Source organism: Erythranthe guttata, chromosome 6 (assembly GCF_056151865.1).
Source record: "Erythranthe guttata isolate IM_541 chromosome 6, IM_541, whole genome shotgun sequence".
Taxonomy (NCBI): domain Eukaryota; kingdom Viridiplantae; phylum Streptophyta; class Magnoliopsida; order Lamiales; family Phrymaceae; genus Erythranthe; species Erythranthe guttata.
In genome coordinates, this window is record NC_142538.1 from 17,258,739 (window position 1) to 17,270,991 (window position 12,253).

The 12,253-nt window shown below is 35.5% G+C and overlaps 2 protein-coding genes across 3 annotated transcripts; one reads left to right on the top strand and one right to left on the bottom strand.

Annotated features, from left to right (window-relative positions):
- Positions 1–2,572: 2,572 nt before the first annotated feature.
- On the bottom strand, positions 2,573–6,531 carry LOC105955653 (protein PHOSPHATE STARVATION RESPONSE 1). Of its 2 annotated transcripts, none has more exons than XM_012979421.2 (8): positions 6,324–6,531; positions 5,170–5,578; positions 4,929–5,088; positions 4,750–4,826; positions 4,205–4,244; positions 4,064–4,121; positions 3,884–3,953; positions 2,573–3,085 (listed from the first exon to the last, which is right to left on the bottom strand). In XM_012979421.2, exons 2-8 carry the CDS (start codon positions 5,530–5,532, stop codon positions 2,723–2,725), a joined length of 1,131 nt encoding a protein of 376 aa, XP_012834875.2. In that variant the 5' UTR covers positions 5,533–5,578; positions 6,324–6,531; the 3' UTR covers positions 2,573–2,722. The 2 variants fall into 2 exon arrangements, with proteins under 2 accessions (XP_012834875.2, XP_088676151.1); XM_088820025.1 differs by having other exon boundaries at positions 4,064–4,112; positions 6,324–6,479.
- A 1,453-nt stretch (positions 6,532–7,984) lies between these two features.
- LOC105955360 (hypothetical protein) lies at positions 7,985–9,449 on the top strand. Its single transcript, XM_012979076.2, has one exon. The coding sequence runs from the start codon at positions 8,169–8,171 to the stop codon at positions 9,246–9,248; it is 1,080 nt and encodes a 359-aa protein (XP_012834530.2). The 5' UTR covers positions 7,985–8,168; the 3' UTR covers positions 9,249–9,449.
- The last annotated feature ends 2,804 nt before the right edge of the window (positions 9,450–12,253 follow it).

The following is a 12,253-nucleotide window of genomic DNA, read 5'->3' on the forward strand; positions in this document are numbered from 1 at the left end:
ATAACCCTTGGCGAACGAAATATTTTTGGAGCAGATGTAAGCCCCCAGGGAGTCGATAACCCTTGGCGAACGAAATATTTTGGGGGCGATGTAAGCCCCCGGGGAGTCGATAACCCTTGGCGAACGAAATATTTTGGGGGCGATGTAAGCCCCCAGGGAGTCGATGGCGGTGGTGGCATGGGTGGCTATGTAAGCCCCCAGGGAGTCGATGGTGGTGGTGCCATAGGTGGCTATGTAAGCCCTCAGGGAGTCGATGGCGGTGGTGCCATAGGTGGCTCCACATGTGGAGCAGGTGCTGGTATCGCGTTGGGAGCATTTGCTCCCATCGTGGCGATATATTGAGTCACGGCCACTGTGGCAGCGCGAGTTGAAGCTTCTGCTATCATGCGTTGAAGCGCATCCTCGATTATTTGAACCATTCGATGAGCAGGGAGTGGTGGATCGGCGAGTGGTGGGTCCCGAGGGGGATCACCTGAACCTCGCGAGGCGGATCCATGGGATGTGGAGGAGGTGGCAAGCCAGAGCCTCCACGAGGTGGGAGGTCGTTAGCTGTGTCACTTTCTCTCCGAGCAGACGCCTCAGGAGGATCTTGTTGGCTACGTGATCTGGTTTGCATCGTTCCCACAGACGGCGCCAAAATGATGATGCTAAAATATAGCTCACCTAGGGTGGTGTAGAAAATGAACTGGGAGAGCAAAGCAGATCAGTAGCTTGACAACTTGATGATCCTGAGGTACCTGCGATCATAGAACACATGAACTAAGCCGGGGGTTGATCCGGCGGAAACCCCTCCGACGCTCAAGTCAGACGTGCTGATCATAGAAATTAGTCCAGAGAATACGTATTGTAGTCTTGCTCAATTAATAGGACCTACCTTAATAAAATGAGTAAAACCTCTATTTATATGCCGTTTATCGGGTTGGGTTTGCTTTGTTGGGCCCAAGCCTTACTTGAAGGTGTTTGGGCCTCGGTGATATTGGTCTTCGATATTGGGCTCGTAGCCCAGTAGGTAAAGAAATTGTAGGCCCATTGGGTTGACCCAATTAGGCATATCAAAACTCTAACGGGATAATGCATTGGATACATTATTTCGATAGGGTTCTAATGGACTATTACTTTTAGCTAGTGGTGGATATAACATTGAGTTATGGGGAGTTATGGGGTGACATGACTCCCCAATAACTCTTAAATCACCCATAACTCTTTGTTATCTCCACCAGTTCCTGAAACCAATAGTCCGTTAGAACTCTATCGTAATAACGTATCCAATACATTATCCCGTTAGATTTTATAACTACATTTCAAGGGGGTGAGTATAATTATCGAAACTACAGGGACCTTAAAGTTATTTAAGCATACCTCAGGTATGTGGGTGTAATTTACCCTAATATATATTAGGGGTTGACAAATACAATGAGATTTATTGGTCGATCTAAATCAAGATTTGGTCGTTGTTTTACTTAATTCTTTCAAACAATTGGGAATGTTATAATTGAATTTTCAATAATTATCAATTATGTATAATTAGATCATACTAAAACTAGACAATCACTTATACATGGATATAACTCAGTTGATAATTTTGATGAATAATAAAATCTTGGATTAGTTCATTCTCTCATAAATTTCAATCATTGACTCTTGTTTTGGATATTTTTTAACATTACGATGGATTTGGAAAAATAATATTAAATATATATTTTCATTGAATTATTTAAAATTATTTTGCCAAGCTCGCCAGATCTAAATGCAATCTAAAACTAATTTTTTTTTTTTTTTTAATGTTACGTGGAAATTCAGATTGGGAGAATTGCAGAAAAGCCAATAATAAGTGCACATAAATTTCAATCATTGACTCTTGTCCTATTCTTTTATCTTTGTAAATATATTTACCACATTCAAACTTATTTGTTAATAAAGAAAATTCTTTATATATTCCAAAATTACTCTCTAACTGCTTGAAACTCCAATTCAACTTCAATTTCATAATTTAAATTCTAATTTATATCAAATTTCACCAATTAATCAATTTTCACCCCAGTTTTGACCGTCACTGTCAGTTAGCCGCTGTTGACTTTTTTTTTAAAACATTTGTTTTGAACTATTTTTTGTAATATTATGGTATTAATATTAATAATATTGTCACAACCAATAATATTATTGTGTTAATATTAATATTACAGTCTCAACCTGCAAATTATTATCTCATACTGTAATTTTATTGTGTTGGTTGTTTACAAAAACAAAAAAAGGCAATGTGGAAGACCAGCGGTCAACCCTGTTCAGTGGCCGGAAAAAAAAAAGTTCATAAACAAAAAAATTCAAAAAATTGTGAAAATTGAGGTTAATGTGATATATTTGTTAAAATATGAGGTCAATGTGCAATATTTATCAAGTTGGGACACTATGAATGAAATTGATGAAAAATATATAGTAAGAGGTATATTGGAGCGATGGGTTTTTTTTAAGGACTAATTTTAATCTAGATAGAAATGCAAATAAATCTTCCTCCTTGGGTTTACATGCAATTCGTACATTTAAATTTCTTATCCAATTATGTATGAACAAGCAATGAGTGAACCCTTTTTCCTTATCCAATTCTGCATGAACAATCATTCAACACATCAAATGGATTAAAAAAAAGAGAGAGAAATAAAACTCTAATTCTTGAAATTAATCCATGTTAAATATGAAAACTCAATTCATCACCCCTAACTCTAATTTATCGGCCCGTTTCACCGTTAATTTCATCGACTTTGGCCCGTTTTAGTGGCGGCGGAGGACTACATTCACCACCGCCCGATTCCTCCACCTCTGGCATTTCCCTTTTCGACGATATTTCTTTCTCGTTCGAGTTTTCGTCCGCTAAAATGCAGTTTCCGGTAGCAATTATTTCCGGTGAGCTGGCGCGATCCTGACCACACGATTCCGCTTTGACGTTGCCATCTGGCACCTGATATTCGATGGTGTCCAAATTCGATGACGTGGCTTTGGATTTATCTTCCTCCATTTTCCTCTGCTTGTCGAACATCATTTGAAGGTGTTTCGCTTGTTCTTCTATTCTCACCTGTAGATTTCTTTGAATCTGATGAAAATAAATGATTAGTTTATTACACATGTTATAAGAAAAAAAATTAGGAAGTCAAGATTTTATCTTAATACTCGATTAGGGCCGAAAATACTATACTACTCGAAAAAATCGTAGATATCTAAAATTGCGTAGTATGTAGGAAAAATATAAAATTGCGTTATTTTTTAAGAGTAAATTACGGAAAAAAACCCCTGAACTTAGGCCAAATTACGAAAAACACCCCATCTATCCGTCTTACACCGATCCCTTTACGGTATGATTTTTTCACGGAATCTTTTTGAGTCCAGGTAATATTTCCCAAAAAATGTCAATTATACCCCTGCAGACGTAGAATTTGTTTTATCCTACTTTTTAAATGGTAAAAATTACTCTCAAAGGGGTATTTTTTAATTTTTGTATCAATTAAAGGAAATATATAAATTAAGAGAACTAAAAAGTTGTGAATGGGTCATTATAACAAGAATAAAGATTCCGATATTTTTTATCTCTCAAAAGTCAAAAGTAGCATTAAAATAATGTCACGTCTGCAAGGGTATAATTGACATTTTTTTGGGAATATTCTCTGTAGTAAAAAAGTATTACATGAAAAAACACATCGCACGGGGGTTGGTGTGATATTGGAACAAACGTCAGTGGGTTTTAGTAATTACGGATAGCTGGGGGTGTTTTTCATAATTTAGACTAAGTTAATGGGGGTTTTCGTAATTTATCCTTTTTTTTAAGGTTTGTCGAAATTTTCCCCGAAAAGGCGAAAATTAAGGCATAAGAACATATTAAGCACTAATTACATACCTCAAGTTGTTCATGGAGTTGCTTCTGAACTTCCATCTGTACTCTGAGTGCTTCGGTTATCCCCATCGTACTGCCACCGATAAATTTATTAAATCGAGATTTTCGATATTCAATTTCCGAACGAAACTTATTTCATCGAAAACATAGAAATGAAGGCTAATAACTTAATATGATGCTTACGTCTTCAAGTCGAGGGATGTCATCTCAGCAATATTTTTCGACTTTCTTTCTGATGCTCCTAAAAAAAACAAATGTTACATAATACGAAGCAAACACGAGACTCTGCAACGGCGTAAATGTCGAATTAAAAGCAATTTCTACCTTCTGATGACTCGGGTTTATATCTCGCAGTTCTATATTTCTGAAAAAAATTAAAAGGAAAATAGTGAGTATACTTTTTTATAATCGAAAAAAAAAAAAAAAAAAAAAACCATAATAGGGTAAATTACGACCACTCCTGAAGTAAGGTCAAATTACAAAAAAAACCCTCTTGTATGGGTAACTACAACCACCCATGAATCTTCTTACACGTCCACCCTTATGGTGTCAAATTCAACAGAATCTTCTAGATTCCGGGGCATGTTCTCTAGTTTGTACTCGTTTTGTGCAAAATGCAGTTTCTGATTGCACCACAATCGGGTATTTACAAGTCAAGAGACACATCTTATGATCATCTTGTTTCAAAATGTGCAGCTCGAATGGGGTAAAATGAAAACAAACTGGAGAATATTACACTAAATTTAACACCGCAAGGATGGACGTGTAAGAAGATTCATAGGTGAGGGGTTTTTCGTAATTTAACCTTACTTCAAGGGGTGGCCGTAATTTACCCTATTATTTGCAAGAAAAGGACACTTGTAAATTACCTGCAAATGGCTCTTCACATGATATATAGTTAATCCTTCGACATTCATGAGCTTGAGTGCACCTTTCGGCGTAGCTCCTGCATAAGTTAATCGTTCGTAAAGTTTTCAATATTTCCCGGATTTTTTTCCAAACAAATTAACAACAATAACGAGTAAAAAAAAAAATTAAAATAATTTACTTTCAGCGCCACCGAGTTTATTCACGGCATCCATAAAGAGCTCATGAAGTTCTGGTGTCCAACGCATTCTTGCTTTAGTCGAAGGCGACGAACAATTAGAAGTGCTAACCATAGCACCACAGCTTTGCCCCGTCGAAACGGGACCGTGAAATTCCAACATCTGTAAATACAACATTAAATTAAAATTTTTATTAATAAAAACTTTAGCGTCGTTACAAAAATCGAGGAAAAAAATTATAACCTTGGCATCAAGATCCGGAACATTGACGTCGATAAGGAGATCACTCAAACTAGAGTCGAGTGAATCATCAACCGTGGTTAACTGATGGGCCCACTCCCTCCAATCATTTCTGTTAGTACGGTTTCCCGATGCCACTATACCTGTACACGTCACGTCTCGACTACTCGGGCCGGTTTGAATTTCAAGAAAATTCTCGATTTCATCTCTATTCCATGGAAGTTTTTCGTTCGACGACAGTGTATTAGGACAAGCTGAGGAAATTAGACTAGTTGTCAGTTCTTGTACGAAATTAGGACGAGGTGAATCTCGGCCGTCGTTCGATTGCGTTTCGCTGGATTTCTTCCTAAACAAAGCGGGGGCCATGTTTTCGTTTTTTCCATATACGGACGACAAAACCGAAAGATCGTATCTGAAAAAAGAAACGTTGGATTAAAAATATGTTAACAGCAAGTCGAAGTGAGGTCAAGGTATATACTGTTTCGCTTCAATCGAATACGCACGATCGATGTAAAAACACGTTCCGATCGTTTTGCTGAAACTGCACAATTAAGTTAAAATAATACGTCGTCCGATAAATGATTTTCTACATTCAGAAAAAAAAAAACAGGATTGTTCATTAGCATCAACCGTAATTCAATTCGCAAAGTTCTCAATTCTTAAACTTCTAAAACCTAACAGAAAAAACGGACTAAAAACGGAAATCTAGTTAAATAGTTTCTCGTTTCGTGTAACGAAGAATTTAATCAATTCGAACTTCAGCTAAACCATATATCTATAAGAACCCGATTTTCGTAAGCGAATCGTTTAATATTTATACCACCCGATAACCGAAAAAAAATCTCACATTGGTTCATTTGCTCTAGAACTTTCACTACAGTATCAAATTCTTCAGACAAAGTTCAACACAACAACTCAATTTCATTACAGGCAAAATTAACACAGCAAGATCTGAGTTGACAAACCAAATAATTTCAAGACTCAGTAATTACAGCACAGAACAAAGCATAAACAAGAGACAAAGAACAAAGCTTTATGCAACGAGCTAACAAAGTTAACAAAACCCAATACATTTTCACATTTAATTAAGCGAAAAAAAGAAAAAAAAATTGCAGAAAATTAAACAGCAGAAATTCAAGAAAGATGAGAGATAAAACCTTTGAGGTGAGAGAAAAAAAGAAAAGGGGGAATCTGACAATAAGCGATGAAATTTAGGATAATGGGAGTTGGGAGTTTGTAAGAAATATTCTTCTCCAGTGGTGAATTAGCGACTTACTAAATCAAGAAAATGGCTATTTGTGTGTGTGTGTGTGGACTGTGTTTTTTCTTTCCACTGGTTCTTGAAATTGAATGATTGATTGGTTTGGGCTCGCGTGTGGGTAACTTTTTACTTGTTTTGTCTTGTAGTGAAACTTGGCTGTGGGTGATGAATCTAAGATTAATTAAAAAAACAATATATATATATATATATATATATATATATATATATATATATATATATATATATATATATATATATATATATATATATATTCTTTTTGTTTTTGTTTTTTTGAGAAAAAAGATTTAAGAGCATAATTTTTTTTTTTTTTTTTTTGAAGATTAAAGAGCATAATTTATTTCTTTTATATGTATATGGATAATTAAAAGCATCATTATTGGTATGTTTTATTTGAAAGTTGGTCAAATATGTTGACATTTTTATTTTTTATTTTTTTTAAATGAAGGAACACACAGACATTCATATAGATGTATTTTGAGACATTCATATAGATGTATTAGGTACATTCATACTCTCGTATAATAGATGATAAATCATACAAGAGACATAAATCACACTAAGTTAAACATGTGCAAGAAGTTCCATTTAGCGAACATTCGTTGATAAAGAGATTAGAATTTGGATCAAATAACACAAAATTCATTTCTTTCAACTACTAGATCATTCATCGATTGCGGGACAATCGAACTTGTTGACTTGTATTTTAGGGGTACATACATTGATCCTTGAGTGCCTTTGATTGCAATATGAGTTCTATATTCCCTATTTCAAATTAATATTTAATTTATATATGTTCAATAATATTCATGAGATTATAGTGGAGAAATAGTATTATTCAGATATTTCTAATATCCAGTTATCAAATAAACTTAACTACCGAAGAAAAAATATATAGTTTGTATGTCACTATACCTTTTCCGCATCATTTACTAAAACATTGATCTCATAAATGTTGTCTCACTTTTAATAATACCGGTTCGACTTCAATAATAATTTCGATCATATTTTTTGATTTGAAATTGGAAAAACTCAAAGCACGGAATTTATAGTTTTTCGAGTTAGTTTTCTACTACAACTTAAATCACCACGATTGGTGTTCGGATAACAAAGATATGCATGAATCACTGAACATTGCTCACAAACTTAAATGTTTTGAGTTATCTAAAATCCAAAATGTAATTTATTCATGAATAACTTCATCACCTAATTCAAGTTGAATTAAAAAGTTAGCTCAAAAGACGACTATAGTTTTCGTGTTTCGAAATTTGTCGAAATTAAACTAGAAAGGAGTCAAAATCAACTTCTAACTCAAATTTAATTTGTAATAGTAAAATTGAAACGATGTTTAACATTTCAGATACTTAAACGGTTAGCACAAAAGAAGTCACAATTATAACCCTTAATTGAATTATACCGTGAAATTTTCATCATTTAATTTTAGTTTATTTTCATTATAATTATAGTGTGGAATAATTGAGTCGATATTAGAAAAGGTATTTTGGATAATTTATTCCATTTTTATCCCTATCTGTTAAAAAGTCATGTCCCCATTTATTACGGGAAATATGCGTACATCAGAAAACGACAAAAACTTGCCCTCCGAGTAATTTGCAACCATGCATCTTCACAAAAACAACCACCCTCTTCCTCTCCGCCCATCGCCGCCGCCACATCCGCCACCTCCTCCTCCTCTTCGTGCATTCCCAGCCGCGGACGGAGGATGGATCCGACACCGGAATCCTCCTGCATCTCCTCCGAAGCTCCACCGCCGCCGCCGCCGTCCACCGCCGCCTCCCAACTCCTGGAAATCAGCCTAATATCAGCCCAAGACTTGGCTCCGGTCTCAAAGTCAATGCACACGTACGGCGTCGTATGGATCCGACCCAACAAAAAGCACACGACCCGAACCGATAACCACGGCCAGAGAAACCCTAAATGGAACGACAAGTGCGTCTTCTCCCTCGACAACCCGCCGGAGAACAACGACGCCACCGTCACCGTCGAAATCTACACCGTCTCCTGGTTCCGTGACGTCATCGTCGGAATGGTTCGGGTCCGGGTCTCCGATCTGATCACGCCCCTGACCCGAACCCGCAATAAGAATACCCGTTTCGTCGCGCTCCAGATCCGCCGCCCCTCCGGCAGCCCGCAGGGCATCCTCAACATGGGCGTAGCCCTCTCCGACACCGCCGCCATGAGAAGCATGCCGCTTTCGTCGGAGAATCATTCCGACGAACGGAAGCAAAACGACGACGTAACCGACCTGAATATCGTCCTCTGGCGGTCTTTGAGCGCCGGCTGCGAGGCCGCCGACGATTCGTCGTTCCCCGATAAACCCGGATCGGCATGCAACGGATCGGATTTGTGCTCCGACGTAGGCCCGTCGGCCTCCGTCGTCGCGGCGGAGCTGGCCAAGAAGCCGCTATCGATCTCAAACACGACGAATACGAAGAAGGCCGCCGCGGAGGCGGATCAAGAAACCGGCAGCTCGATTCTTGAGGAGCTCACGGTTGAAGAGGCTAAAGCGAAAGGGTACAAATCGGTCGCGACGAGCAAGGAGATGTGGAGAAGGGCTATGGCGGAAGGCGGAGGAGATGAGTCGGAGTTGTTGCGGGACGGAGGCGGGAGGCGGCGCTCGAGGAGGAGCTCCGACGAGGGGCGATTTTCTTGCTTCGGAAATGCGTATGGGATTGAGTTTACGATAGTTTGCGGGGCGGGAAAGAATCCGAGCAGTAATAATAAGAAGAGTGGCTGCCGCAGAAGGAAGAAGACGATTAGTAGTAAGGCTAATTCAGCTTAATTAAACATAATTTGCACTACTTAATTTTTCTAATTAATGGAATTAAGTTAATTAGGTTAAGCCATTTTCTTGTTTGATTGTAGCATGAAAAAATTTAAGCTTGATTGGTGTTTAATTAGGTCTATTAGATGTTGCAAATATATGGTAAAAAATGCATGCATGCATGCATACATGCATCAATTGTGTGCATTTTCTTTGTTATTGTTTTATTTATACAAAACCAAACACAGTCATAGTATATATGGATTAAATTAGGCTGACCCCTAAGATAAAGTTAAATTACGAAAAAAATATTATCTTGTTTGAATAATTACAGAAAAACACCTTTTTCAATATGTAAAATTGACATCATTAAAAGGGATGCTTAAGACAATATATACTTGACCTAATTTATTGTAAAAAAGAAAATTAGTTGATTATGCATAAGTCAACTAAAACAAATTATTCAACCTACTTAGTTGACCTTTTAACATTTGGATAAAACTGAGTATTGTGTTCATATCTTAGGCATCCAATTTTCAATGAAGATGATTCAAAATAATTTGGAAAGTCTAACTCAAGAGTTAATTAAAACTTTATTAGTAGAAAATTTGTTTTTTACCATAATTCTTTTTACTATGGTAAAAAGATGTAATAAAATGTATTTTTTATTACGGAACAATTTTGAAGTCGTAGTAAATACTAGGATTTATCGAAGCGAAAATATATTTGGTACGGCCATTTACCGTAATAAAGTTTTTGTCATGCCCGTATTTGCTACGATACTAATTTATAGCAAACGCGTAGCAAAAACATTTTTACTACAAATTTGATATATTTTACTACGGTTAATCGTAGTAAAAAACTATTTTTCTACTGTGCGTTTAAGTTTGATATATTCTCAATTTCGAATGGAATCATTATCAAAATCGAGTTTGAAATTGTCTTATTCAGACGACTAAATGAGTTGACCAATTACTCGGTCAACATGTTGTCAAGATTTTAATAGGTGACTCTATTAATTTAACATATATATATATATATATATAAATTAGATAAAATTCCCTTAGCTAAAATCACACCTAAATGCTATTTTAATATATAATTCTCAAACTACTCTTATTATTATTAAATTTCATTTTTGCGTTTCAAAACCCTAACTTATTTTATTTGTGGTTCTTTCTTCTCCTTTTCTCATGTTCTCATGTTCTCTCTTCTCTCTTCTCTTCTCGACTGAAATTCGATGAAAAGCAAGACGTCGACCGACGATGGTGGTGGTGGAAGAGTGTTTGTCGCCGCTGCGTGAAGGGTGGTGACGGATCTGTAGTTGGTGATGGTGGTTTCCACCGACTATGTTGAAGTTGATGACTGGCGCTCGTCGTCGTTGAAGTAGTGGGTTGTCAATACCTTGAATCGTTTTTGTTTTTTTTTTTTTTTTGACATTGAAATCCTAGTTAATTTGTGTTTTTTTTTTATGAATTATTTACTTTATTCTTTTTATGGATTTGTTGAATAGTCTGGTGTGGTGACGATGGGGAGACATATTTATGGTTTTTTGGTGGATCAGGCGGATGACGGCGGGTGTGGAGAAATTCGGGCAGGTTGGAATTTTAATCGACTATGTACATGTTCAATAGTCGATTAAGCTAATCGACTATGCTCTGGTAGTCGATTAAGGTTGATCAACTCCAGTTTTTTACTTTTTCTTGGTTTTTTTGTTTATTGATTCCAATTGTATAAATCAATTATAATGTTGGTATATTTTTTGTTTTTGTAAAATGTAGTTGATTTTGCATTTTTTTGCAGTTGTGATTTGTTATTTATATTAGCAGATTCTTAATCGACTATGCTTTGGTAGTTGATTAAGGTTGATCGACTCCAATTTTTTAATTTTTTTATTTTATTTTTTGTTTATTGATTCCAATTGTATAAATCATTTTTTTATTGAGAACTATAAATCAATTATAATGTTTTTATATTTTTTGTTTTTGTAAAATCTAGTTGATTTTGCATTTTTTGTAGTTTTGATTTGTTATTTTTAGTAGCAGACTCTATATCGACTATGCTTTATCATAATCGATTAATATACTAATATAGAAAAAAAAATTAAAAAACAAATAATCGATTAATATACTGATATAGAAAAAAAAAATTAAAAAACAAAAAAAAAAAGTTTAAAAGAAAAGTTTAAAAAAATTAAAAAAATTTCCTTAATCGACTATGCTTCATAGTCGATTAATAAAACTGATACAGAAGAAAAAAAGACAAATTCGCTGATGATCAGCGCGTGATGCAGTGATGATATGGCTGGTGGGGACAAAACTGGAGAAATGATAATAGCTGGAAATGGATATGAGATTTTCTCAAATGGAGATAAATAATCTAGGCCTCTCTCCATTAAAAGAAGTAATGAGGGATTTCTTCAAAGAAAACCTAATTTATAATCTTATATTCAAAAACTATAAAAATCAATTCTAAAAATAGGAAGCGACAATTTCTAACATTGATTGAAACAAACCTGTGTCAATTCAATCAATAGAAGTCATAGAACAAAAGGAAACATGGGCCTACTAATGGTATATTTATCCAAGAAAAAGAATATGCTCTAGCATCTCATTTACTTTACAATCACGAACGAATTTTCCACCAACCCTATAAACAAATGGTGGTTGTTCTTTTGTTAATTTATTACTATTTCAAAGCAATATTCAATACATAATTTATTGAAATAAATTTGAAACCTATCTCATACACATATATATATATACACGTATATTAACTGCGTCCGAGATTGTCTGATAAATGCTTGCTTGAGCTCGATTTGTAACATAATAAATCATGTTTGAACAAATATTTTTGTTCGATAAGCTATGCATCAACTCGACTCAAACTCGACTCGATTGGTTATCAAATCAAGTTCAACAACTGTTCGTTCAACTCGAGTCGGAAAACTTGAATATCATTTTTTTTTTAATTTTAGAAACAAGTGTTTAATGTTTATAGTTACTTTAGTATTTTTCTTTTAG